Below are 27,489 nucleotides of genomic sequence, written 5' to 3'. Positions count from 1 at the left end.
GTGACTTATAAAAAGAATGCTTAAATGAGGTTTAAGACTGTTATACCAATTTCCAGGATCAATTGGTAGAATAAAAATTAAAAGCTGGAAATTTTGAAAAAATATTTAACTTGTGAATATATATATTTACAAATGTCAAAGTATGAGGGTTTATTGGTTCATTTGCTCAGTCCCTCTATGTGGTGGGCATTGTATTAGGTTGAGAATACAATGGTGAGAAAGATGGAGCCATCCCAGACTTCACAGATTCAAGAGTATAGCAGGAAAGATATGAACAAGCAACCCTAGTATTTGTGATAAGTGCTTTGGAAGGAAAAAGTTCAGTGTCATGTAATCACATAGTGATGGGACGTGTTCACTGAATTGAATTATATAGGTATGTCATTGGTGATTCTTCTTTTTTTTTTGTGATTCTTATTTTTTAAAGAAACACTGGTATGTCTCAGTGGTCAGTGGTTGAACTGAGAGGTCACCAGTTTGATTTCCGGTCAGGGCACATTCCTGGGTTGCGAGTTCAATCTCCAGTAGAGGTTGTGCAGGGGGCAGCCTATCGATATTTCTCTCATTGATGTTTCACTCTACCCTTCTCCCTTCCTCTCTAAAAATCAATAAAAGCATATTAAAAAATATCTAGAAACAGATCATTTTGAGAAAGATAATTATTTAGAAGATGACTGATAAGTGGAGGTTACTCAGTCTTTGGTACCATTATTAAATGTTTACATATATTTCTCCCTTCCCATTCTAGAGGGCTGACTTAGATTAGTGGTTCTTAACCATTTCATGTGGGATAACCCACCCCTGTGTAACATTAAAAAAACTTGAACACTATAATAACTGTATTTTTTAATCACCAGATTAAAAGTCAATTGCATAAAAAGCTACTATAAAGTCAAAATGCTTTTAAATACATGCACATTTTTTTTTTAAATCACAGGTTTGGAAAAAGAAATGTCCAAAACATTTGTGCAGTCAGGATACCAGGCTTGGTGTATATGTGGGTGTGGTGGTCTCTTGTGATAATTCAGGTCCAGAGACTTAGAAGACCTATGGACAAGATGTTCTTCAAACAACTTTCTGATTTTGAGAATCTGTAATTGTTCAAGTTTTTATTATTTTTATTTTTATTGAATCAGTGGCATATCATGGTAGGTTTTATAATGGCCCATTATATAATATGAGTTAATACTTTCAGTACAGCAGTCCCTGCTTATCAATGGTTTCCCTCTCCAAGTTTTCAGTTGCCTGCATGGGAAAATTTTCCCAGTCATCAACATCATTGTTGTTCCTGACATCCAACCATGTCCAACCATCGATCACCCAAAAGCAAATAATCTTCCTTCTGATGTATGGTCAGGTCAATAGTAGCCTACTGTTACGTCATAAAGACTTGGTCATTTACCTCACTTCATTTCACCATGCAGGCATTTTATCATCTCACATGGTAACAAGAAGGGTGATATTAGGACAATGAGATATTTGAGAGAGATACATTTATGTAAGTTTCATTACAGTACATTGTAATTGTTCTATTTTATTAGTTACTATTATTTCTTATTTTGCCTAATTTATACATGAAACTTCATTATAGGTATGTAAAAGAAGAAACATAGTATGGATGGTTCCCAACTTAACAATGGTTTGACTTATGATTTTTCAGCTTTACAAAGGCATGAAAATATGCACTCAGTCGAAACTGTACTTCAAATTTAAATTTTGATCTTTTCCTGGGCTAGTGATATATGGTAAGATACTCTCTTGTGATACTGGGCAGTAGCAGTGAGCCACAGTTCCCAGTCTGCCACACATCACAAGAGTAAACTGATATTCTACAGCATAGCATTAAATGCATTTTTTAACTTACAATATTTTCAACTTATGATGGGTATATATTGATGTAAATCCATCATTAAATTGAACATCTGTAAATGTAGGATTGAGTACTATCTTCAGGCATCCACTGGGGGTCTTGGAACGTATCCTTTGTGGATGAGGCCAGACTACCGCAATCTCAGATGCTGTCAACTGTGGTTAGGTGCCTCTCTTTAGTGATATCCTAAAATCTCCGTTAAACAAAATATAAATGTCTGCTTTTTCATTACAAGTTTGCTATTACCCTCCCCCGCAAAAATAACTGGAACTAGTCTACACTGCACATGAAATCTGAAACCCAACAGAGAAAAGCCCAGTAATTTTACTGGTTCATTTTACATAAAGGCAAACTAAATCCAAAGGCAAAAAACACTGGTTTTCCATTATCATTGACTGATAGTGACCCCTGAACTGACAATATTTGCCCATTCCTTCATTCTCTTAAAAATTTTTACTATTGATCAGGTGGAGAACGAACAGCTATAAGGCATCAGGATTCTGCCAGTTTTTCCATTAGTTGAAACAAATGCCTAACTACAAAACCTACTGAAGTTGCCAATTTAAAAATGCTATTCAAACACAGAGCAATTTCTCCAACCACAAATAATAAATTACAATTAGGGCCAGTTATATTTAGGTAGTCTAATAATAACTCTAGACTATAAGACCAGTATTTATTTGTCATAAATAGTTAAAATACAAATTTGTATTATAAAATAGGCATCTCTCTTACATTGATGTTTCTCCCCTCCCCCCCTAAAAAATATCAATAAACATATCCTGGAGTGAAGATGAAAAAAATTTAAAAGTGAAATAGACATTCTTATTGTTGCTTTACTAAAGAATCATCTAGTAACTCAAAGCAAGAATGTAAGTACAAGCCCACAAATTCCACAAGGTGTACAACAGTATGTGCCAGTTTTATTTTGGATAAAAAATAATAAGTATTTCAAAGCAGTTCAAGTTACACAAAAAAGTTAATCTAAAGGTCTCATTTTTTAATGGCAGTCAGGTGAATAAAAAAATTCTTATAAAACTACAAAACACCATGAAATTTAAAAATCATCACAGTGTTGACCCAGACAATGCTGAAAATGAAAGAGTTTACTAGATTCTATCAAATACCAAATGGCTGAGGTGGGGTAGTATTTGAAAATGCAACAGAAAAAAAAAAAAAAAAAGGAAGAAAATGCAATGAAATGAAATGTCAAAACCTAGTTTCATGTACAGGAACTATATTTTTGGTGATTATTATATAACAGAACTTTTATGTATTTTTCATTCATCTACTATTCTTCTGTGATTAAAAATTGAATTTAAAATTTATAAAGATGAACTAGGAAAGGCCAGATAATTTCAGATACATGAAAATGACATGAGACAAGTGATGACTAATTCAAAGAATCCCTGAATGGATTAATTACCTCTTATTAGCAGCACTCAGAATTGCCATTTAGGGCTGGAAGAAATGTAAGAGATCTAATTATGCAGGATGACACGAAGACCAGAGAGAGAAAATGACCTTCCTGCCCTAGCCTCAGTGGATAGAGCTTCAGCCTGTGGACTGAAGGGTCCCAGGTGGATTCCCCTCCAGGGCATGTACCTCGGTTGCAGGCTTCTCCCGCAAGGACCCTGGTTGGGGCTCGTGCAGGAGGCAACCAATTGATGTGTCACATCGATGTTTCGCTCTCTCTTCTACTCTCCAAAAATCAATGGAAAATATCCTTGAGTGAGAATTTAAAAAAAAAAAAAAAGACCTTCCCAAGGTAACTATGATGGAGAACCCAATATAAAGTGCACATCTCCTAGTTCCACCATACTGTTGTGCATCTTTTCTGTTTACTCTCCTATTGGAAAAAACCTCTGGCTCTCTCCAGGCCTAGCATCACAGAAACATAGTAAGCACTAAACTACGGTAGTTCATTACCACATCAAAACTTCTTTCAGCCCTAACCGGTTTGGCTCAGTGGATAGAGCGTTGGCCTTCAGACTCAAGGATCCCAGGTTCAATTCCGGTCAAGGGCATGTACCTTGGTTGTGGGCACATCCCCTGTAGGGGGTGTACAGAAGGCATCTGATAGATGTTTCTCTCTAATCGATGTTTCTAGCTCTCTATCCCTCTCCCTTCCTCTCTGTAAAAAATCAATAAAATATATTAAAAAAAAAAACTTCCTTCAAAGCTGACTTGGTAAAACATGTCTTGAACATGAACAGTATATGGAAATGATTTGTAAATGTATATAAACTGGAGTTATTTGACCAAAGGTTTCTTTGACCTCTGATTTATTCTGGAACTACCATTGTATAATCCCAGTCTTGGATAAGACCCTCCATCCTTACCCCATCCTAGTGTTAGATGCAGCCTGGCCAATTCCCCACATAGCTGTTTGATACCAAAAGGATTTAATAGTTCAACAAAACCATACAAAGCAGTTCAGGGGATACTCCAATGCTTCGCCTAACATCAGAGAATCTGTTTCAAGCATGTCAGGCTTGTTCATGTAAATGTCAAGGTAAAATAAAAAACGAATTTAAGATGCTTCTGTCCAAAATGGTTAAGAACTCACTCTCACAGATGGAAAAAAGGAAGTCAATGAACACCATTTACAGTCAACCTACAGTCACCGTATTTACCCATCCTCCATCCTAAAACACTTAAAAAAGGGGAGTGGCTCGTTCTTAAAAGGTTATTACCGATTAAGTGCCAGGCCTTGGGAATCACCAAAGCAATTCATATTACAATGTACCCATCGTTAATGGAATTTGGTTTCCTTCACTACTTAATACAATCGTCACATTTGCAACGCTAGAGATAAGTGCTGTGTCACCGAGAAAAACACTTTTCTGAAACCAAAAGAAAGCTGTCAAAGAATGTCGCTAACCTGTGCCCTCGGGCTACTCCATTCCCTCTAAAGGCAGCCAGAAATGGCTCTCCCTAAGCCCACGTGCTGCCGTCCGCAGGGAAGGCCCCTGCCCGGCACAACCCGTCAAGGAAAGCTGCACCCGCTGGGTTCCACCTCCATGGCTAGGGCTGCTTCTCACCATTTCCAGGTGAGCGCCGGGGTCTTCGGGGTGTCCGCTGCCCGGGGCCGGGCTGGCCCTCCCCTCCGGGGTCTTCCGTTCACTGTTGCGCTTCAAGCCGCCGGCATCGCCTCGACCTCCAGCCTCTCGGCGCCGTCGCTGCCGGCTCCACAAGTACATTGCACCCGCGCCCAGCAGCAGGGGCGCCCCGACCGCCAGCGCCAGCTGCCATCGCGGCAGGCCCCCTGTGCCCGGGCCCGCAGCCGCGCCGCCGCCGCCCACCCCACTCCCGGAGCCGGGCGCAGCCGCAGCGACTACCGCCGCCTCTACAGGCTTAGAGGCAGCCATGACGAGTGTCCTCCGCCACCGCCTCTCTGCTGGTTGCGGGCGCCACAGTCACCACCAGTTAGCGTGCGAAGGAAAACCGGAGGGAGGGAAGGAAGGCTGAGAGCGAGAGAGCACGCTAGGAAGCAACAGCATAAGACAGAAAAGGGCCAGAGGTCACCGGAAGCCCAGGGCATGCCGGGCCAGATCTGGCCGCCCTCCTCCTCCCATTGTAACTGTAGAGGAGGCGGGCGGGGGGGGGGGGGGGGGAGAAAACGGAGTATGGGAGGATCACTTCCGGGTCAAGGGAAACTGTACAGAAGCGTCAGGTGGGCGTCCGGGCAGCCCTTTCTCCTTCCTCTCGCCCCGCTGTTGTTTGTGAGACTGTCTTCGGGGGTCTTGGGTCTCCGCTGGTAGCCGATGTCTGGCGAAGCCGAGGAGCGGCGCGTATGCACAGGGTTTTATGGCGTGCAGGCGATCAGAGCTGAGGAAAGCTCTGCAGGGGCCCTAAGAATGGGCGAGAGTGGCAGAGGATTTGTGAAGGTTATTGGCTGGCAGGGGTGGTGGGCGGGGCGTAGGCCGAGTTGCCCAGTTTATTGGTGGAATTTGGACCCCTCGTTTTCTAGATATCGCCACGTCGGCGCTTCTTATGATCCCGCTGCCGTTTGCTCGATTGTCTGTGTCCTGGAAACTAAGGGATTGGAAGGACTTTCAAAGATGTAAGAGAAAAGTGCTCAAAGCTGAAGATAACCTGCTGTATCCCCGATCTTATCTGTACCATGGCCAGATTTTAATTTGAGACGTGGGGCAACAGTAGATGGCAGCAGTCGGACTGGGTGGAAACCGGCAAATCCAGGCTGGCTTTGTCGAAATGGCTTGAATGGGGTCCTTGCGGCTCCCCGGCGCGCTAGTTATGAAAGCGATGACGTCGGTGTGTTGTTACCTGGTTCTCCAACTGAGTGGGCAGAAACGCGAAGACCCAGGGTTACCAGCTTTTCTTTAAGAGTTTGTATCTTGTACTGGGTTGTGCCTGGCACCCCAGCTCACACGACGCTCCTTAAAATACCCGCCACCCTCTCCAGTGCTCTGATCTGCCCAATGTCCTTTTTTTTTTTTTGCACTAAATGTCAGTCTTCTTACCTCATTCCCAAATAGAAATTTTAGTTCAGAGCTTTCACATATTAACAGCTTTGTCTTCCTTTCCCTGTGCTCTGCAAAGATCTCTTCAAACAAAAATTTTCTTAGCCAGGAATTGTGTGGAATTCACAGTATTTTTTAAGGAGAAAAGACAAGTATTAATAGAGAATCAGAATTCAGAACTGCGGCTCCCCATTTCAGGTATGCCAGTCTGCAGACTGGATGAAAAGCGACCGTCCGAATGCTAACCTGACTAAGGGAAGTCCTGCCTGGTCGCCTTGCAAACTCAAGGGACCTAAAGTAACCTAAAGGATGGTCTGAAATTAAAACCTTTAATTAAAAAGCAGTTTATAAAAACAATTAAAGAGGGAAGCAGCCAATCAATGATTCTCATCATTTATGTTTCTCTCCCTCTCCTTCCTCTCTGAAATCAAGTTAAAAATATTAAAAAAGATAAAAATAGTTTATAGTGGGTAGTCATGTTCTATGCCAGTGTCTTCCCTGACAAAGATCAACTTCTATTTTTACTGAGCCTATTGTCTTTTTGCATCTAAGGTAACATACCTGTGGAATGTCAGGGCAACTTGTAACTTCCCTTTTCCGGATCCCTCAGGACACAACAAATGGCACCTGGGTGCAGAGGACAAATTCCCTTATTTTTATTGTTATCTTGTTAATCTTTGACTGTTAACTCTCCTATACCCATCTATGTAAAAGAAGCATGTGTCTATCATTTTACTTTTTATCCATTCCCAGAGGTTCCCCTTTGCTTTCTCTCGCTTCCCTAATCTATCACCAATGGATTTCATGTAACCCACTTATATCTCCACCTTTGATGGTACGTTATAAAAATAGGTGAAAGACCACCATTCTTCGGAGCATTATCCCAATAGGTTGAGCTTCTGCTTCCCGTCAATTATCGACAATTTGGCCCAAATAAACTCACAAAATTCTTTGCAGGTTTGAATGATTTCTTGCGTTATCAAGACCTCTGTATTAAAAATTTACAAGTGATCAATTTCTTTTGGGGTACAATGGAGGATGTTCAACATTACAGTAGCACTACATAACAAATGAAAGATAATGTATTAAGTGGCACCAAAATAGATTAAATTAGCATGGCCTACTTTGAAAGTTTCATAATCATCGCTTTTCTTTTGCTTCATACAGATTCCTATTAGTAAATTGCTTTCAGGCAACAAGTTTCCATAGCAACAGACTGAAAAGATGAGCTAAAGATGATAGGGGCCTGCCTTGTGGCTAAGTGGTTGAGGGTGGACCCATGCTCCAAGAGGTCGCTAGTTCCATTACCCATCAGGGCACCTGCCCCGATTGATGATGTTTCTCTCTCACTGATGTTTCTATCTCTTCCTTCTCCCTCTTCCTCTCTCTCCAAAAATCAATAAAAACATTTAAAAAATATGATAGCAATGGAATTGATCAAATACATTGTAGTAATGGTTGCAGCAAAGGTTGTCTGTCCCTGATTCCCAGCCCCACAAAGCAAGTCTTGTGCCCCTTTACATGATTTTTCCCTTTCCTTTTCAGAGCAATTATGATTTTTTTCCTGAAATGTCCATTTTTCTGCAGCTTCATAGGGGATTGTCAAGTGCTATTAATTACAAACTATTGGTGGGAACTAAAACATTTAAAGTGTTTCAAAAAGACGTATTTATTTATTGACATAAATAATAGGTTGTTATGGTTACAACCCAAAAGTTACAAAGGGTTTACTGTGAAGTCTTTCTCCAACTCTTGTCCCCAGACACCCAGTTCCCCTCTCCAAAGACAATGTTAGAGGTTCTTGAAACATTTGTTTAATTAAGATTTATCTAAAGGGCTGTTTTTGGAGACTTAATTTTTAAACAATATATTTTTATTGATTTCAGAGAGGGAGGAAAAAGGCGAGAGAGATAGAAACATCAATGATGAGAGAGAATAATTGATTGGCTGCCTCCCGCATATCCTACCCTGGGGATCAAGCCCAAAACCCAGGCATGTGCCCTGGCCAGGAATTGAACCGTGTCTTCCTGGTTTATAGGTCGACGCTCAACCACTAAGCCATGCCAGCTGGGCTGCCAGGCTGGGGACTTTATTTTTAAGATCAACATCAATAAATGAATTTGTTCTTGTTGATTTTATACTTTGTCAATCTGATGTCCATTCCTGAGCCTATTCATCTGTCCTCCCATTTTCTCCATCATTTCCAAATTGATTAGAGTACAGAACTGAGCAAGAATGTCACTAGCTTTGTGACCTTCCTGATCTGATGCATACATCTCTAGATTGTGAAACAGCAAAAACATAACACCTCTCAGGTTATAAGAAAGATTTAGATAGGTAATATTTAAAGTCTTTTTAGTGTAATCCTATGTAATAAAAGCCTAGTATGCAAATTGTTCGACCAGGAGTTCGGGAATTTGACTGCTCACTATGATGTGCGCTGACCACCAGGGGGTGGTGCGGAACATGGTGGGTGTCAGCGATACAGTGCTGGCAGCGGGCAGCAGTGGAGGCACTGCTGGCCCCAATGGGCCCCGACGAGAACGGGACTAATGCCAGTGTGTGTTTCTCAGCATCTAGAAGGGTTCAGGAATCTGGAGAAGGGGCTGTTGTAAATTATTAAAGAGTCTAGAGATGAAACAATTTTGGAAGGCATTTTGGGGTAGCCAGAGGAGACTTAGCTAAAGAAACCAAGTTCTGCTTGTCTCAAGACCCCTTGCTTTTTATTAACACAAACTGTCCCAAGGCAAGGTAGATATACACATCAAAGCCCAAGGTTTATTATACAGAATCCATTGTCAGATTGGGGGAACTGCCTTTGGCTGTTCAGGTGTTTGGCCAGCGGAGGCAATAACATGTAGATTGAAATGCCCTCAGCTGTCTGGCAGCAAGCAATCATTTATGCATCCTTTTCAAGTTTGGGGAAATGCCCTCAGCCATTCCAGATGACTCAGCCCTGCTGACATGCTGGAATTAGCTTCCAGCACGGGACCACAGCGGGATGGTGGAGCAGGTGATGGGGCAGCACCAGGCCAAGGTGGGTATGAGCGGGGGCCCGATTGCCCTGCAGACTGCGACCAGTGGCAGGGGCGGGAGGTGGGGGCAGGGCTGCCGCCTGGCTCCCAGGTGCTGAGGGAGCCAGGTGGCGCCCCCCTTCCCCCCCCCCCCCATCACTCCGCAGGCAGGATGATGGAGTAGGTGAGGGGGTGGTGCCAGGTCACTGTGGGGTGCCAGACAGAGCTGTGGGGCTTCAAGACTCTGTGCAAGCTGGGGCTGTGAGCTGGGGCCCAATCCCCACAGGCTATCCTGAGGGACCCCACCTATGCATAATTCGGGCCTCTAGTTTGTTATATAAAATAGGAGACACTCAAATCTTTGTTCTCTGTTTTTCTAAATTTTAAAGAAGAAAACTATGTCTCCTTTATAAAAAATTGAAGTTTTGTATATGTGAACATAGACATTTCTCCGTTTTTTGTTTGTTTGTTTGTTTGTTTTGCTAGATTAATGGAACTCAATATAAAAAGCTTTCTTCACCTCTTCTCTGGTCAGTTGAATGAGGTAAAATGTCTAACTGGCACATGCAGACCTGAGTTCTTATTCTAGATTTTATACTACTGAGCTGTGTGGTTATGGGCACCTCTACTTTCTATATAATGAGACCAGTGGGTTAGATTATTTCTGAGGCTCCTCATAGCTTTAAAATTGTATGATTATATACCCTCTATTGTTATTGCTACATGAAAGCCTTTCTGATTGGGAAAGTTGGTGGATAGCTGGTTAATTGGTATCTAAGTCTTCCAGTGAGCCCACAAACATACTTATATTAAATACTAGTACGTACATACACAGCTCGATTCTCTTTGAACTCTTCCTTAGGTTTCCATTCTCTCTGTTTTTCTTTACTGGAAAGAATTGTCTACACCTATTATCTCTACTTATTTATCACCCATCATCCAAAATCTCTTATAATCTAGTTTCTAACTTTATTACTAGTCTGAAACTGCTTTAAAGTCACTATAAATTATTTGTTTGTTTTTGGTCTTCATATGCTTTTATTGAAGCACTTGTCATTTACTTCTTGAAACCCTGTTTTCCCTGACTTTCAGGAGACTAAATTTTCTTGGTTCTACTCCAACCAATCTCTAGATAAATGCTGTCCAATAGAACTTTCTGGGGTATTGGAAATGTTTTATAACTATGATGTCCAATATGATAGCCCCTAGCCACATGTGGCTATTGATAGCTAGTCTGACTAAAGTTTTCATTTTAATTGATTTAAATAGCTTCACAGTTCTGAATGATGATTGTTCTGTAATTTAGTTGTAATTTTTATGTGGTTATGGGAGTATGCAAGTACTGTGTTTACCTCCGCTTCCATCTTTACCAGAAGCCCTGGATGCCTTATTTTAAAATGTGTACCTCATCATGTTCCCTTCTCATTCTTTCCGTTTGTGTAATCCTTTTTTTCTTTTTTTAAAATAAATCTTTATTGTTCAGATTATTACAATTGTTCCTCTTTTTTCCCCCCATAGCTCCCCTCCACCTGAGTCCCACCCCACCCTCTGCCCTTACACCCCACCCCACTGTCCTCATCCATAGGTGTAAGATTTTTGTCCAGTCTCTTCCCGCACCCCCCACACCCCTTTCCCCCAGAGAATTGTCAGTCCACTCCCTTTCTATGCCCCTGATTCTATTATATTCACCAGTCCATTCTGTTCATCAGATTTTTTACTCACTTGATTTTTAGATTCACTTGTTGATAGATATGTATTTGTTGTTCATAATTTTTACCTTACCCTTTTCTTCTTCTTCCTCTTCTTAAAGAATACCTTTCAGCATTTCATATAATACTGATTTGGTGGTGATGAACTCCTTTAGCTTTTTCTTATCTGTGAAGCTCTTTATCTGACTTTCAATTCTGAATGATAGCTTTGCTGGGTAGAGAGTAATCTTGGTTGTAGGTTCTTGCTATTCATCACTTTGAATATTTCTTGCCACTCCCTTTTGGCCTGCATGGTTTCTGTTGAGAAATCAGCTGACAATCGTATGGGTGCTCCCTTGTAGGTAACTAACTGTTTTTCTCTTGCTGCTTTTAATATTCTCTCTTTGTCTTTTGCTCTTGGCATTTTAATTATGATGTGTCTTGGTGTGGTCCTCTTTTGGATTCCCTTTGTTTGGGGTTCTCTGCACTTCCTGGACTTGTAAGTCTATTTCTTTCACCAGGTGGGGGAAGTTTTCTGTCATTATTTCTTCAAATAGGTTTTCAGTATCTTGCTCTCTCTCTTCTTCTGGCACTCCCATAATTCTGATGTTGGTATGCTTGAAGTTGTCCCAGAGGCTCCTTACACTATCTTCATATTTTTGGATTCTTTTTTTCTTTTTGCTTTTCCGGTTGGGTGTTTTTTGCTTCTTTGTATTTCAAATCTTTGACTTGATTCTTGGGATCCTCTAGTCTGCTGTTGGATCTTTGTATATTATTTTTTATTTCAGTCAGTGTATGCTTAATTTCTAGTTGTTCCTTTTTCATATCCTTGAGGGTCTCACTAAATTTATCGGCCTTTTCTAGAAAATTCTTGAAAAACCTTGTAACTGTGGTTTTTAACTCTATATCCATTCGTTTGCTTTCCTCCATTTCTTACATTTGTGACCTGTTTCTTTGCGCATTTTGCCTGCTTCCCTGAGTTGGTGGAGTAGCTTTGTGTGGTAGGTGTCCTATAGGGCCCAGTGGCTCAGCCTCCCCAGTTACCTGAGGTGGACACTCTTGGTGCACCCCTTTGTGGACTGTGTGCTCAGCCTTGTTGTAGTTAAGTCTTGATTGTTGTTGGTATCACTGGAGATAATTGACCTCCAGGCCAATTGGCTGTGAGGATCAGCTGTGTCTACGATGGGAGAACTTCTGTGCTGGAGACACCCTTATGAGGCCATATTTGCTTCAATGGGGCTTTAGTGCTCACTGAGTCTGCCCCCTGAGTGTGTCCCTTATGGATCTGAGGAGTTGTAATCTGGATGGTCCTACTCTGACCACTGGGTACACTGGCTCTTGGATCTCCAAGGAGGTGCAAATTTAGCCTCTGCCTGAGGCCACCCAGCAGGAGCTACGGAGAGATCTGCAGATTCCTCTTCTTTGTTTGGGGTTTGGAGGTGCCCAGATGAGGCCCAGCTGAGAAGCAATGCAAGCTGCTGTGGGGCCTTGGGCCTTCTTTTGGATGTTCTGGGTCTCACTGACTCAGCTGCAGTTTGTTAGGTAAGTTTAGATTTCAAAGGACCAGGCCATTCTTATGCAAAAGCCTCTGTGCACAGTTTGGGTGGGGCGGGTTCTCAGGGCAGAGCAAACAGCAATGGCTTCCCATCAGCCCTGCTCGAGGAGGCCCCCGGGTCTCAGTGTCCCTTGGTAATTGCTGCAAGCACCTCTGAGAGAAAGCCGCCCTCGAGTTCCACCCACTGCCAGATAGTCCAGTTTCTCCCCGTATGACTCTGGGTCCCCAGAGTCTCGCCTGGAACTGGAGTTCAGAGCAGTCAGGAGTTTTTGTCTCCCTCCCACTTGAAAAAGACAGCTGCATACTCAGTTGCCAGCCCTCTCCACATATGTGCCTCCGTACCTCTGCCTTTACTTCCGCAGCTCCTCTGAGTCTCAGTGTGCTTTTCTCTTCCCTTCTAGTTGTAGAATTTCCACTTAGCCAGCCTTCCTGTGGTTCTGGATGATGTCCGTTTTGTATTTTAGTTGTAGTTTTGAAGTGGTTGTGCGAGGCAGCAATTTCAGGTGTTTATCTATGCCGCCATCTTGGTTTCTCTCCTTTTTTTCTTATAGTGCTACTATTACCTTATGGGGTACCCATAATTGAAACTTTAGATCTTTTTCTGACCTTCCTCTTTTCCAATCCTACCTCCCCAAGCACAAGTGGATGTACCGATATACACACATGTAAACAAAATCAGCTATGATGTCTTGATGATTCTTTGCAATATCTCTTAAATATTTTTCTTCCTTTTCATGCCTCAGTCACTTTCCAGTTCAAATATGTGAAAACCCTTAACAGTATGTCTGACACACAATAGGTGCTCAAAAAATAGTAGTTTCTTCCCTTTTTTCTCTTTTTCTTTCATCTTTCCTGAATGCTGTAATAGCGTTCCAGCCTCCAGTGCCTCTCTTCTACGTGTCATTCTGCACCTTGACACTAGATTAGTCTTTCCAAAGTGTAACTCAAAGTTCGTTCTTGAGCTCAAAGACTTTTAGACCCTCTCGAATTCTGTAAGGTTAAATGTCTCTGTTACCCCCACTTCCTCTCATACACTTTGTTGCCTTGGTCCACATTGTAAGCATTTAGCAGTGTTTGAAATCATTTATGTGACCCCATCAGTAGAATATAAGCTCCATGAGGACAGAAACTTTCTTCATCTTGTACTCCCAGAGACCAAAATATCTTATATAATAAAACCCTAATATGCAAATGGACCCAACGGTAGAATGACTGGTTGCTATGAACTGATCTCCAGGGGGCAGATGCTTAACGTAGGAGCTGCCCCCTGGTGGTCAGTGTGCTCCCACAGGGGGAGGGCAGCTCAGCCAGAAGCCGGGCTCATGGCTGGCGAGTGCAACAGAGGTGGCGGGAACCTCCGCAGCAGCACTAAGGAGCAGCGAGCTGAGCGGTAGGGAGCAGCAAGCAGGTGGGCGGTAAGGATCGAGGGGTCCTGGACTGTGAGAGGGCACAGGCCGGGCTGAGGGACCCCCCCAGCCCCAGTGCATGAATTTTGTGCACCGGGCCTCTAGTAGTCATTATAATGGTTAATTTTATGTGTCAACTTCACTGGGCCATGAGGTACTCAGATTATTCTGGATGTGTCTGTGAGGGTTTTTTTATGGATGAGTAAAGCAGATTGTCCTCAGTTGGAGGGCTGAATAGAACAAAAAGGCTGATCCTCCCTTGAGTAAGAGGGAACTTCAACTGCCTTGAGCTGGGATGTTGATCTTTTCTTGCCTTTGGACTGGAACTGAAACACTGGCTGTTCTTGGATCTTAAGCTTGCCATCTTTCTAACTGGAACTTACACCATCATCTCTCTTGGGTCACCAGCTTGCTGACTGCAGATCTTGGGACTTCTTGGTCTCCATAATTTCATGAGTCTATTCATTATTTTATATATATCCTATTGTTTCTGTTTCTCCAGAGAACACTGAATAATACAGATTTCTACACTAGACATTGAATGCTACTGTACAAATACCTAAAAATGTGGAAGTGGCATTGGAGATGTGCATTGGGATGAGGCTGGAAGAGTTTTAAAGTACATGCTAGAAAAGGCTGCAATTGCTCTGAAGGAACTGTTGGTAGTTATAAGAACATTAAAGGTGATTCTGGTGAGAGCTTGGGTAGGAAAGAGAAGAACTGGAGACAAAACTTCCATCTTCTACAGAAATCCTATATAATCGAAGTCTAATATGCAAATCGACTGAACTGCGGAACGACTGGTCGCTATGATGCACACTGACCACCAGGGGGCAGATGCTCAATGCAGGAGCTGCCCCCTGGTGGTTAGTGTGCTTTCACAGGGGAGTGCCGCTCAGCCAGAAGCCGGGCTCACGGCAGGTGAGTGCAGCGGCGGTGGCAGAAGCCTCTCTGGCCTCCACGGCGGCGCTAAGGATGTGTGACTGATGACTTAGGCCTGCTCCTTGAGAGGGTGCAAGCTGGGCTGAGGGACGCGCCCCCCCTCCCCCCCGCCCCAAGTGTACAATTTCGTGCACCGGTGCGAGTGTACCCCCCATGTCCTGCGTGGTTCAGGGTTCAGGTTCAGGGTTCAGGCTCTGGAGGAGGCTGCATGCAAATGAAAGAGACTAGACAAGAAAATACTAATTTGGGAATAGGGGGCCAGGCGGAAGCTCAAGAGAGGACTCTGCTTTGCTCTGGCCTTGTGATCCCTTTTATTCAGGTTTGGGATCCACCTATAGCCCTTAGGCAGGCAATTTCCAGTAACAGGCAAACTATCTTTATCAGTAAGGATTTACATAAGACTAAAAGGTGGAAGTTGCTTCAGCTACCTTTGTTTCAACTAGACAGTGGGTGTATGGCTTTGACCCTTGCCAGAGCCTCAAGGTTGACCAGCCTTCCGGACTCCTTGTCCACACCTCTCTGCTAGTGAAGGCAATGGGCAGCTTCCAACACACTGGGCCTCTAGTATATAAATAATCCCAAGCAGAATGTTGGTGGAAATACGAAGGTTAAATGCCATTCCAGTGAGGTCTGAGACAGAAATGAGGAATGGGTTATTGGAAACGGGGGGAAAGTGATAACTTGTTATAAAGTGGAAAAGAACTTGGCTGAATTGTATTCTAGTGTTTTGTAGAGGGTAGAACTTGCAAGTGATGAAATTGGATATTTAGCAGAGGAGACTTCTAAGCCAAGTATTGAAAGTGTTGCTTGGGTCATCCTTACTGCTTGTAGTATAATGCAAGAGGGGAGAGATGGGTTCAAGAAGGAACTGTTAAGTAAAAAGGAACCAGAACTGGGAAATTGGGAAAATGCTGAGCCTATCTATACTGCAAAAAATGAGAAAGCTTGTTTTGAAGAGAACTCTAGGGGTGTGGTTAAACAACCATTTGACAGATAATGAGTGCAATTCGTGGGCTTAATCATCCATGTCAGCAGAAGCCAAGAAGAGTGATGGGATTATACCAGCAGAAACACTACCTGTTGGGACTAAAGAAGACTAAAAGAATGGGACAGAAGGAAGGAAGGTTGTCAGACTTTTGAGATTTTATAGGACAGGACCATAGAGCTATTTGCTTTATCTTTCAAGAGACAGTGAAAAATGACTCAAAGGCTATTCAGATTCAGGGCTGCCATTCCTACCACAGGGGGCAGGGCAATTTCCTCCTCTATTTCAAAGTGTGGGGCCAGTACTTCAGGGGCAGGGCCATCCTTGCAGAGAGCTTCATGGATAGGCCTGCCCCCATCCCACACTAGAGTGATGGAGGTGATGCTACTATCTCCATGGGCCTGGAGGGCAGATATAATGGAACTTGCCTTGCTAAATTTTAGACTTGCATGGGACCCACCACCTGTTCCTTCTCTTCTATTTCTCCCATTTGGAATGGGAGTGTCACACCATTGTCTTTTGGAAGCACATAACTAGTTTTACAGGTTCACAGCTGGAGAAGAATTTTGCCTCAGGATGAATTATGTTTCACTAGAGGCCCAGTGCATGAAAATTCGTGCACTCAGGGGGGGGGGGAGGTGTGGCGCGGGGGTCCCTCTGCCCAGCCTGTGCCCTCTCGCAGTCCAGGAGCCCTCAGGAAATGTCCACCTGCTGGCTTAGGCCTGCTGGCAGTCAGACATCCCTCTCGCAGTCCAGGAGCCCTCGGGGGATGTCCACCTGCCAGCTTAGGCCCACTCCCCTGGGGATCGGGCCTAAGCTGGCAGTCAGACATCCCTTTGCAGCCCTCGGGGAGCAGGCCTAAGCTGTTAGTTGGGCATCCTTAGCACTGCCACGGAAGCGGGAGAGGCTCCCACCACTGCTGCTGCGCTGGCCAGCCATGAGCCAGCTTCTGGCTGAGCAGTGCTCCCCCTGTGGAAGTGCAGTGACCACCAGGGGAAAGCTCCTGCATTGGGCGTCTGCCCCCTGGTGGTCAGGGAGTGATATAGTGACTGGTTGTTCCCAATTGTTCTGCCATTAGGGTCAATTTGCATATTACCCTTTTATTATATAGGATGTCTCACCCATACCTAATTTAGGCAATATTTAAATGAAACTTTGGATGTTACATTTCAGAGTGGATGCTGCAATGAGCTAAGACTTTGAGGGCTATTGGGATGGAATGAATGCATTTTGCATGAGGAAAGAACATGCATTTTGGGGGACTAGGAGCCCTACTCCCTGTACCAAAATCTATATTGGCTTGCTAGGGCTGCTATAACCATATACCATAGACCAGGTGGCTTAAACAACAACATTTTTTATTTATCACAGTTCTGGAAGCTAGAGTCCAAGATAAGATTCTATTTCTGGTAAGGGCTCTCTCTATCCTTGGCCTGCAGACAGCCTCCTTCTCATTGTGTTCTCACATGACCTCTGCTTTTCTGTGTGTGTGCTCACCAAGGAGGAGAGCAAGCTCTTTAGTGTCTTTTTTTTTTTTTTTTTTTTTCTATTGCAGCTTGAATCCCTGACCATAGAGTTTGACAGGGCAGGTCACACAGAGAGGAAAGCTCAGCTCCTGGGTTAGTGAAGGCACCATGGTGGAAGGGGAGCCCAGGCCCGTCACCATCAGCTCTGCCAGGGAAAGGGTGTGTGTGTGTGTGTGTGTTCACTGGATGAGAAGGGCCTGGAGGCCCACATCAGAGGCACGCCAGTCTTAAGGGAGGATGGGATGAATGACCTTGTCACTCCCACCCGTGGCTGCCTTCCAGGCAGGGAAAGGCAGAGCAGAGTAGTGGAGGGGATCGAGAACTAATGTGCAAGGCTCCTGCAGCCTCAGTCTCCACAGTCCCCTAGCCTTGTTGCTCTGTTTCAGGACAGGACCGAGGAAAGAGGCTGCCAGGGCCCGGCCTAGCCCATAGCCGAAGGAGCGCAGGAGTGTGGGTGGGAGAGGATGGGGCTCTCAGAAAAGAAACAACAGGGACAGAGAGAAGGCCGTGGGAGTATAGGAGAGTACCCTAGCAAAGAGCTGGGCCACAGCCACATTGGGGTTTCCCTGAGACAGCTCGAACCACTTCTGCAGACACTGCCCACTGTTCCATCTACTGAACTATAAGCATCTCAGAATAGAAGCTATGTCTGATTCATCTTGTATCTTATACAGTGCCTAATACAATGCCTCCTCTAATGCTATATGTTAGAGCAGTGGTTCTCAACCTTTTTAATGCCACAACCCTTTAATACAGTTCCTCATGTTGTGGTGACCCCCAACCATAAAATTATTTTCGTTGCTACTTCATAACTGTAATTTTGCTACTGTTAATGAATCGTAATGTAAATATCTGTGTTTACCAATGGTCTTAGGCAACCCTGCTAGCAGTTCTCAACCCTGTGGGTCGCGACCATAGGAAAATACAGATATTTACATTACGATTCATTAACAGTAGCAAAATTACAGTTATGAAGTAGCAACGAAAATAATTTTATGGTTGGGGGTCACCACAACATGAGGAACTGTATTAAAGGGTCACGGCATTAAAAAGGTTGAGAACCACTGTGTTAGAGCAAAGGAATATATTTTCTCTTTTTGTGTTGGAACATACAGTTCATATTTCTTTTCCACAATGATCTCATTGCCTTAATTATTTGTCCTTATGTGTGCTACCAATACTCAATTCTGAGTCCCTGTAGGGCGAGGACTATGTTCTAATCATCTTTGTACTCCTATATCTGTTTTGAGCTTGGGGATATAATGGGTGTTTGTTAACTTATTTATCTGCCCAAGATGATATCTGAAACATGGTCAGTGCTGAGTAAAGGGTTGATCAAGTGTTTGTTGCACAAGTTCCCAAATGCTGCTTTATCTCCATTATACTGTTGCCAACATTAATGGTCTGGTACCACCACTGCTGTCCAACACCACTGGTGCTCCTGGGAAACCAGCTCATTGCTGCTGCTGCCGCCAGCAGCACCATCATCATGATACTAGTTCCCAGCCTGAAGCAGACTGTAGTCACTGCTACCAGCTCCCCCCCCCCCCCCCCGCAGCTGTTATCACTGGAATCGACTTGGATTTTTCTTTGTATCCCACTTATAATATATGGAAGTCCCTGTTACCGCTGAGCCCTCGTGCTATTAGCTGTTCCCCAGTCTTTCTCCTGATGGTTTCTGCCTAATTCAACTTCCATCAAAGCATCAGTTGAGTGGGTGTTACTGCTTTGCTTCTCAGGAGGAATGTCACTTGATGATTCAATTAAGTGGCTGCTCTTTTTACTGTCAGAAGGAGCCTCTGCATTTATCTGCAGGGAACAGTCTACAATAACCCCAGTTCCCACTCCTTAGCTATGACTGATAGCTCATATGTATTATTTAGTGCACTCCTTTGCTACCTTTCTGCCCACTCACACAGATTTATAAGATCTTTCTATCCTCATCAACTTAGTTCATTGCCACCCACAAGAACTTGTGTCATTTGAAAATGTAGAAATGTTGCCTTGCACTTTAAATTACAAGGATATTACATAAGGTTATGCTAATTGTCCCCTGAACAAGGATGCTGAGGTCCAGCTTGCACTTTGTTCATCACAGTCAGGTAAAATGAAAAGTGACCGATAAACACATGGGTCTCATGCCTCAGTGTCAACTCCCACAGAAATCTCTGGGTAATAACTCAGATTGTATATCTAAGGGCACATTTTCTTCTGTTTTCATGTTTAATTCAACCCCAGGAATCAAATAATACAATAAAGAATAAAATGTGTTCAGAGGGCTCAGCATTGTATTCCCAGGGCCTTTGGTTCCAGGCACACTGCAGAGCTCAGTTATCCTGAAATGAAAGGAAAGGAAAGAGAAATGTGAAAGGTTTCCCAGCTCAGTCACAGAGACATCTCATAGCCACATACTAAGGACACAACATTAACCTAGGGGTGGAAAGGACACAAAAGGAATAGAAGATGGAGCCATTTCTGTTCAGATTCGAAGCAAGTTAACGAGGCAGAAGAAACACTGGACACCATGGAAAAATAAGATGAAACAGTCTGGTAGGGAGTGTCACAGACCTCGCAGGGACAGCACCTGGGGCTCCGGACATGACGGGAAGCAGTGTGTGTGTGTGTGTGTGGGGGGGGGGCTATGTGAGAGGAAGTGCATGGAAAGGCCTGGGAGTAGGAACAAGAGGGGGATATGCGGAAGGTGGGCCCCACCGGGTGATGACCGGGGGCAAGCCTGCGGGAGGTGGCCAAGTGCCCCCACCTCTGCTGAAGAGTGCATAGGTCTGTCCTGGGAGCTGCGGCTGATGGAGAGGGAGGCTCTGGCTCTATGTGGATGAGTTGCCAATGAGAGCCTCCCTGCAGCCACAGTACTTGGTGTTCTAAACACGGTGGGAGCACAGGATCATGTACACAACATCACGAAAGAAAAAGCATCCTATTCCCAACTTATTCGCAGACTTCTATTTCTGGTATCTATATTCCCAATGTGTCCACAAGTACATTTGGAAAAAAGAAAAAAGATTTGTACGTGATATGACTGCATCTTTAGAAAACCCAAGTGATCACACTAGAGCATTTTTAACACCTAATGAGCCAAATACACTGATGAACAAAAATAGACCCATAGACACAGATGCAGGAACAGACTGTGGAACCTCAGAGGGAAGGCGGGGGAGGGTGGGTGTGTGGGTGGGAAGAGATCAACCAATGGCCTGTGTGCATATATGCATCACCCCTGGACACAGACAATGGGGTGGTGAGGGCCTGGGGTGGGGAGTAGGCTGGAAAAGGTTAATGGGGGGAAAGGGGGCCTATGTAAATTTTTCAACAAGAAAGATTTAATAAAAAGAGTAAAAAATAAAATAAAAAAGTAAAAGAAAATAAAAGCCAAGAATAACTGCCCTGGCTGGGTGGCTCCATTGGTTGGAGCTTCGTCCTGTACATTGAAAGGTTGTGGGTTTGAACCCAGATTGGGGTGTGTGTGGGAGGCCACTGAGCAAGTGGTGCCTGGAGGAGGCACCTAAACACAGTCCAGGCCTCACCCATAATTCCAGGCCCATCCTCTGCTGAGTGAGACCAGACCTCCCAGCTTCCTGTCGAGTCCCTGGTCTCTGAGTCATAAGGCCGCTTCCCCATGTTCCCCAGAATGCACTGCTCAGTAACCATCTATACTCATAAAAGGGTAGTATGCTAATTAGACTGGGTGACCAGACATTTTCCAGATGTCTGACTTCCTTTTGGACGAAGCCACGGTGGTGGGGGCCAAGGCAGAGGCGGTTAGGGGCAATCAGGCCAGCAGGGGAGGGCAGTTGGGGGCCATCAGGCTGGCAGGGGAAGGCAGTTGGGGGCCATCAGGTCAGCAGGAGAGGGCAGTTGGGGGCCATCAGGTCAGCAGGGGAGGGCAGTTGGAGGCGATCAGGCCGGCAGGTGAGGTCAGTTGGGGGCCATCAGGCTGGCAGGGCAGAGCATTTGGGGGCCATCAGGCTTGCAGGGGAGCAGTTAGGTGGTGATCAGGCTGGCAGGCAGGCAAGCAGTTAGGGGCTAGCGGTCCTGGATTGCAAGAGGGATGTCCGACTGCTGGTTTATGCCTCTGCAGGATGGGACCTAAACTGGCAGTCAGACATCCCCCGAGGGATCCCAGATTGGAGAGGGTGCAGGCCGGGCTGAGGGACACCCCCCATGTATGAATTTCAGGCACCGGGCCTTTAGTCTATATATATAAAAGCCTAAGCGACCGGACGACCGGATGACAGGTCAACTGGTAGCTATCATGTGCACTAACCACCAGGGACCAGACACTCATTGCAGGAGCTTCCCTCTGGTGGCGGCCCTGATCAGCCCCAATCACCGGCCAGGCCAACGGACCCCACCCATGCATGAATTTGTGCACCAGGCCTCCAGTGTTATGTCAAGAAAATCACACAGTACGTATCATTTTGAGATTGGGCTCTTTTATTCTGCACTTTTAAGAATCTGAAGACTTTCCATTGTTTATTGACTCAAACAAACCTTTCCAGTTTCTTTTCCTAAATCTCATAAGTATTTTGCCACCTTTCCTTTAAATGTTTGGTGGTGCCCTCCATTATTGTACGTTGCAAAAATGTTGCCCCTTTTAGAAGTGAGACTGACAGGACTTTATTTCCCCTGTTCTTCTCTTCTCTTAGGGGGCGCTGAGACATAACTCTCAGATTCTGTGAAATAGCAGCTAATAACTGGGGAGAAACTTTTGATGATGTATAACATACTGATGAACTGGATTTATAAAGTTTTTGCATAGTTGTAAATTTTTGTTGTTAATCCTCACCTGAGGATATTTTCCCATTGATTTTTAGAGAGAGTGAAAGGGAGAGGGAGAGACAGAGAGAGAAACACTGATGTGAGAGAGACACATCAATTGGTTGCCTCCCACATGCACCCCAACCAGGACCAGAGATCAAGCCTGCAACCAAGGTATGTGCCCTTGACCAGAATCCAACCCAGGACCCTTCAGACCATGGGCTGGCGTTCTATCCACTGAGCAAAACCGGCTAGGGCCAATAGTTGTAAATTTTAACAAATAGTATGTTCTATCTGTTTTAGAATAATAGGTGCTCAGGGATAAAAAAGACCTTGAGAGGTCATACAATTAGTGACTCCTAGAAGCAAAGCTGCGATGATGATTTTTCACCTCTGGCAGGTGAGAATCAATGCTTTGATTAAAGGTCTCCTTGTGGAAGAGATGATGTATTGTCCCATAAAAACCTATTCCAACATCTAACAACTTTTACTATTATAAAACTAGTAGCCAAAATCTTATAGAACTTAATGATATAAATGCCAAAGTAACTGGATATTTATATAATCAATATTCTTTTTTTTAAGTTTTTTTTTTCTTATTGATTTTAGAGAGAGAATGGGAGAAGGAGAGAGGGATGGAAACATCAATGATGAGAGAGAATCATTAACTGGTTGCCTCCTGCACACCCCCTACTGGGGATCGAGCCTGCAACCTAGGCATGTGCCTTGAATGGGAATCGAGCTGTGACCTCCTGGTTCATGGGTCAACACTCAACCACTGACCAACACCAGCAGGCTATAACTAATATTCTTGTAGGCAAACCTCTGAAAACACACCATTATTTCCCTCATATATTTTTTACATCGACAGTGGTATATTTTATTTATTCATTTATCTGTTTTTTAAAATTTTTAATGATTTTTAGAGAGAGAGAAATACCTGTGTGAGAGTGAAACATCCATCGGCTGCTTCCTGCACACCCCGTACTGGGGATTGAGCCCACAACTGGGGCATCTGCCCTGACCAGGAATCAAACTGGCAGCCAGCCTTTCAGTGCATGGGACGACACCAAATCAACTGAGCTGCACCGGCCAGGGCAACAGTGGTATATTTTAAAAATAGTTTTCATAATATAGGCTGCATAGCTTTTAAGAATAAAAATAGTGATGATGTACCCTCATGTACATGCTTTAGGACACTTGGTTAAACAACAAACAATCTCTTTCTTTGATGACCATCTCAAAAGGGTGGCAAGTTTTATAGTGTAACGATAACATTCATGGAAAGGGATGATTATGTTATGACATTTTGCCTACCAAAGAACATTCTGACAATCAAGATATTAAATAGAACACAGTGCACAATTTCAAGTATTCAAACACTGCTCTCTAGAAAGTAAAAACTGTCTAAAATCATTGATGCATTTTGATTGTATATATGGAAAATGGTGTAGCATCTTAGTTCTTTTGTACATAGTTTTTTTTTTTTTGTTTTTTTTTTTCAGAACGGGACTGGCTCAGGTAAGTTTGAAGGCAGTGTAAGGACTCATTTCTTACCTGTAACTGTTAAGGGGAAAAAATGAATTAAAAAACTAAATTACTGCAAAACAGGGGCTATGGAGATGATTTTTTTTTTTTTTTAAAAAAAGGGGGAATAAGTAAAAGAAAGAGAATGAAATAAAGGGAGAATCATCTTTTCGTTGTTGCAGTGTTCTGAAGCAGAGAACGTGAAAGAGTGCGTTGAAAAGCATTTCATTTTCACAGGGCCCAAGGATAATTTTCACTGGTTACCTGGGCAACCATGGTGTCTGATTGCTTTATGAGAACACACCCACCTCAGGCTTCCTACCCTCAGAGAGGGTAGTACCTTTCACATTGAGCATGATTTTGAAAAATAATAATAACGCACACTTCAACTGCAGCTGTTGCTGCCACTTGACACTTTGGGGACACCCTGGGGGCTTGGCAAGGCAGAGTGTTAAGGCAGGGCCAAAAGAACAACTCCTGGGTCCTGTGCTCCTGGCAGCATCTCCTCACAGCAGGTGCCCAGGCCCCTGCCAGGGAAGGCGGCAGCTGGTCGCCCGGGGTGGTGCAGGGCCTCCTCTTGGGCCAGGGTGACAAGCCCAAGAACAGCTCTCCCCCAGCTGCCCGAGACTTGACACCTGCTGCTGCTCCTGCTCCTTCGCTGCCAAGGCTTGTTATGAGAACCTTGGTCCAGCCTGGCCTTCGTGGCTCAGTACTTGAGTGTCAACCTATGAACCAGGAGGTCACGGTTTGATTCCGGTCAAGGCACATGCCAGGGTTGTGGGCTTGATCCCCAGTAGGGGGCGAGCATGAGGTAGCTAATTAATGATTCTCTGTCATCATTGATGTTTCTATCTCTCTCTCCCTCTCCCTTCCTCTCTGATGTATTTTATTAATACATCAATAAAAATGTATTAAAAAAATAGAACCTTGGTCCAGGCAAAGTGGGAAAACATCTTTCTCTCATACTTTTAAAGAAATAGGCTTGATTTGGAAAAAAAAAATGGAGGCCAGCTAATTTTATATAATATAGATCAAATTCTTTTTCTTCCAGGGGGGTACATTTATCTCTTGTTTCTTTGGGAGAATATTTGGCAAAAGATTTTAAAAGTTTCCTTTCCTTCCTATATTGGAGGTCCTGAAGACTACCCCCAGTTTTGGTGACTCTCTAAAAGGACTCTCAGGGCTGGGGGCTGGATGGAGGGGGTCAAGGGGGAATGAGGGGGCCATCTGTAATAAAAATAAGTAAAAGGACCCACAGGACTCATTATATACTTGTACTCATAGCTAAGATTTACTACAGTGCTACAAAGCAAAATCAGCAAAGTGGAAAGGCAAACAGGTGAAGTCTGAGGAAGCCAGTCTTAAGCTTCCAAGAGTCCTTTCCCAGTGAAGTCACACAGGGCGTGCTTGATGCCTTCAGCAGGGAGTTCTGATGCACATACAATGTGTTTACTAGGAAGCTCACTGGAGACCCAGTGCCACATTGGGGACCCAGAAAGACTTCATGTTTAGGAATTGGTTAGGACAAAATTTCGAGTTTCCAAGTTTTCAGAATCCTATCTAATAAAAGAGTAATATCCAAATTAACCATCACTCCGCTACACCCACAAGCCATGCCCACAAGCCATGCCCACTAGCCAATCAGGAGCGAATATGCAAACAAACCTAACCAAGATGGCTACAGCCACAGAGAGCAGGAGGGAGGCTTGGGTTTCCCCGGCAATGGAGGAAGCCAAGCTTTCTGCCTGCCCTTGCTGGCCTAGGCCTCCACTCAAGGCTACAAAGTTTCAATGATAGAAGATACATAAATCCAAACAGAAATGGCGGTAGCCACAGAGCAAGGAGAAGGCTTGGCTCCGCTCTAGGCTACAAAGTTTAAATTATAGAAGATAAATAAACCCCAGATACCAAGGCCTCCACTTGGGTCACCAGGGGGCGTGGCTGGCCTGCAAACCACCACAGGCCCCTCGCCCAGGCCGCCTCACGCACCAAGGGAACCCCCACCCTGATCCGGGACACCCTTCAGGGCAAACCAGCTGGCCCCCACCCGTGCACCAGGTCTAATAAAAGAGTAATATGCAGATTGACCATCACTCCAACACAAGATGGCTGCCCCCATGTGGTCAAAGATCCTGCCCCCATGTGGACACAAGATGGCCACCACAAGATGGCCAGCAGGGGAGGGCAGTTGGGAGGGACCAGGCCTGCAAGGGAGGGCAGTTGGCCGTGATCAAGCCAGCAGAGGAGGGAAGTTGGGGGCGACCAGGCCTGCAGGCAAAAGCAGTTGGGAGGGACCCAGGCCTGCAATGAGAGCAGTTGGGGGGGCACCAGGCCTGCAGGGGAGAGCAGTTGGGGGGGACCAGGCCTGCAGGGGAGGGCAGTTAGGGGTGACCAGGCCTGCAGGGGAGGGCAGTTAGGGGCAAACAGGCTGGCAGGGGAGCAGTTAGGCATCAATCAGGCTGGCAGGGGAGTGGTTAGGGGGTGATCAGGCTGGCAGGCAGAAGTGGTTAGGGGCAATCAGGAAGGCAGGCAGGCGAGCAGTTGGGAGCCAGCAGTCCTAGATTGTGAGAGGGGTCCCAGATTGGAGAGGGTGCAGGCTGGGCTGAGGGATATCCCCCTCCCCCGTGCACGAATTTTGTGCACCGGGCCTCTAGTGTGTTTATAATAATCCCCACCCCTTTTGTCCTGATCATTTATTTAGTAAGCAGCCTAGAAAAGATCAATTTTTATTTGGGGGTCAGCTATATTTGATAATCAAACTGCCTAAGCAGAAAGATGAGTGAAATACAATTAGGCAATCACTCCATTGTTGCAGATTTCAAATAATCTGGAAAGGCGAACACAAGTCACCAGCAGTGAGAGCTTGATGAGGAGTTGAGAGTACCATGTGGGTGGAGAGGTCCCACTCCCTATGATGTCCTCCCTCCCAACTTGTAGCTTTCGACAAGTTAGATTTCTTGTGATCACTCATGTCAGATGCAATAGGCCCCGCATTAGAAATGTAGAGCCACCAACCAGCAGCTTCAGATGGTCCCATCAGAGAACAAGTCTTTCCCCATGGGCATCTGCCAGTGTCCCATGTGGTACAGGCAGCGCCCAAGGCGGTTTTATAGTTTATGCCCACAGCGGAGTGTCTTAAATCTGCAATAGCCCCAGAATCTCAGCTGTTCATTGACACTACGTCTGCTTTCAGAGGTTTGACTAGTCCATCACAGACATCATCAGGTTTCAGCCCACTGTCAGGTCCACGCAATTAAGATCTTTGATTCAGCATTCCAAAAAAATTAGTGGCTTTTCTTTCTTAGCAGCTCAGGCTGAAAAATCATCAGACAACTGATTTTTTCTTTTTTAATTCTCACACGAGGGGAGAGAGAGAGAGAGAGAGAGAGAGAGAGAGGGAGAGAGAAACATAGATGTAGGAGAGAAACATCAGTTGGTTGCCTCCCATATGTGCCCTGACTGGGGATTGAACCCACAATTTAAGTATGTGCTCTGACTGGGAATCGAACCCACAACCTTTTGCTGTACGGGACAACACTCCAACCAACCAAACCACTTGACCAGGGCCAGACAATTGATTTTAAAAGAACTTATTAGCAAACTAAACACTGCATTTTAAAACTCAAAAAAGTGTATTTTCCTGTGGAGATTATCTTACCTCTTATATTGGCTACTGTTCCCCATAGCCTCCAACAGGTGAAAATCATAGCAAA

At 44.5% G+C, this 27,489-nt stretch overlaps 1 protein-coding gene across 1 annotated transcript in view; it reads right to left on the bottom strand.

Annotated features, from left to right (window-relative positions):
- Positions 1-5,457, bottom strand: part of TOMM70 (translocase of outer mitochondrial membrane 70) — a 48,294-nt gene extending 42,837 nt beyond the window's left edge. Inside the window, exon 1 of the mRNA XM_080657752.1 lies at positions 4,915-5,457. Coding sequence (XP_080513878.1) covers positions 4,915-5,241 — 327 coding nt within the window. The 5' untranslated portion in view covers positions 5,242-5,457. The remainder of the gene's footprint in view (positions 1-4,914) is intronic.
- Positions 5,458-27,489: the final 22,032 nt, after the last annotated feature.

This window comes from Plecotus auritus (assembly GCF_963455305.1).
Source record: "Plecotus auritus genome assembly, chromosome: 2".
Taxonomy (NCBI): Eukaryota; Metazoa; Chordata; class Mammalia; order Chiroptera; family Vespertilionidae; genus Plecotus; species Plecotus auritus.
The sequence above is the reverse complement of the archived record's forward strand: the minus strand, read 5'-3'. Positions and strand labels throughout refer to the sequence as shown.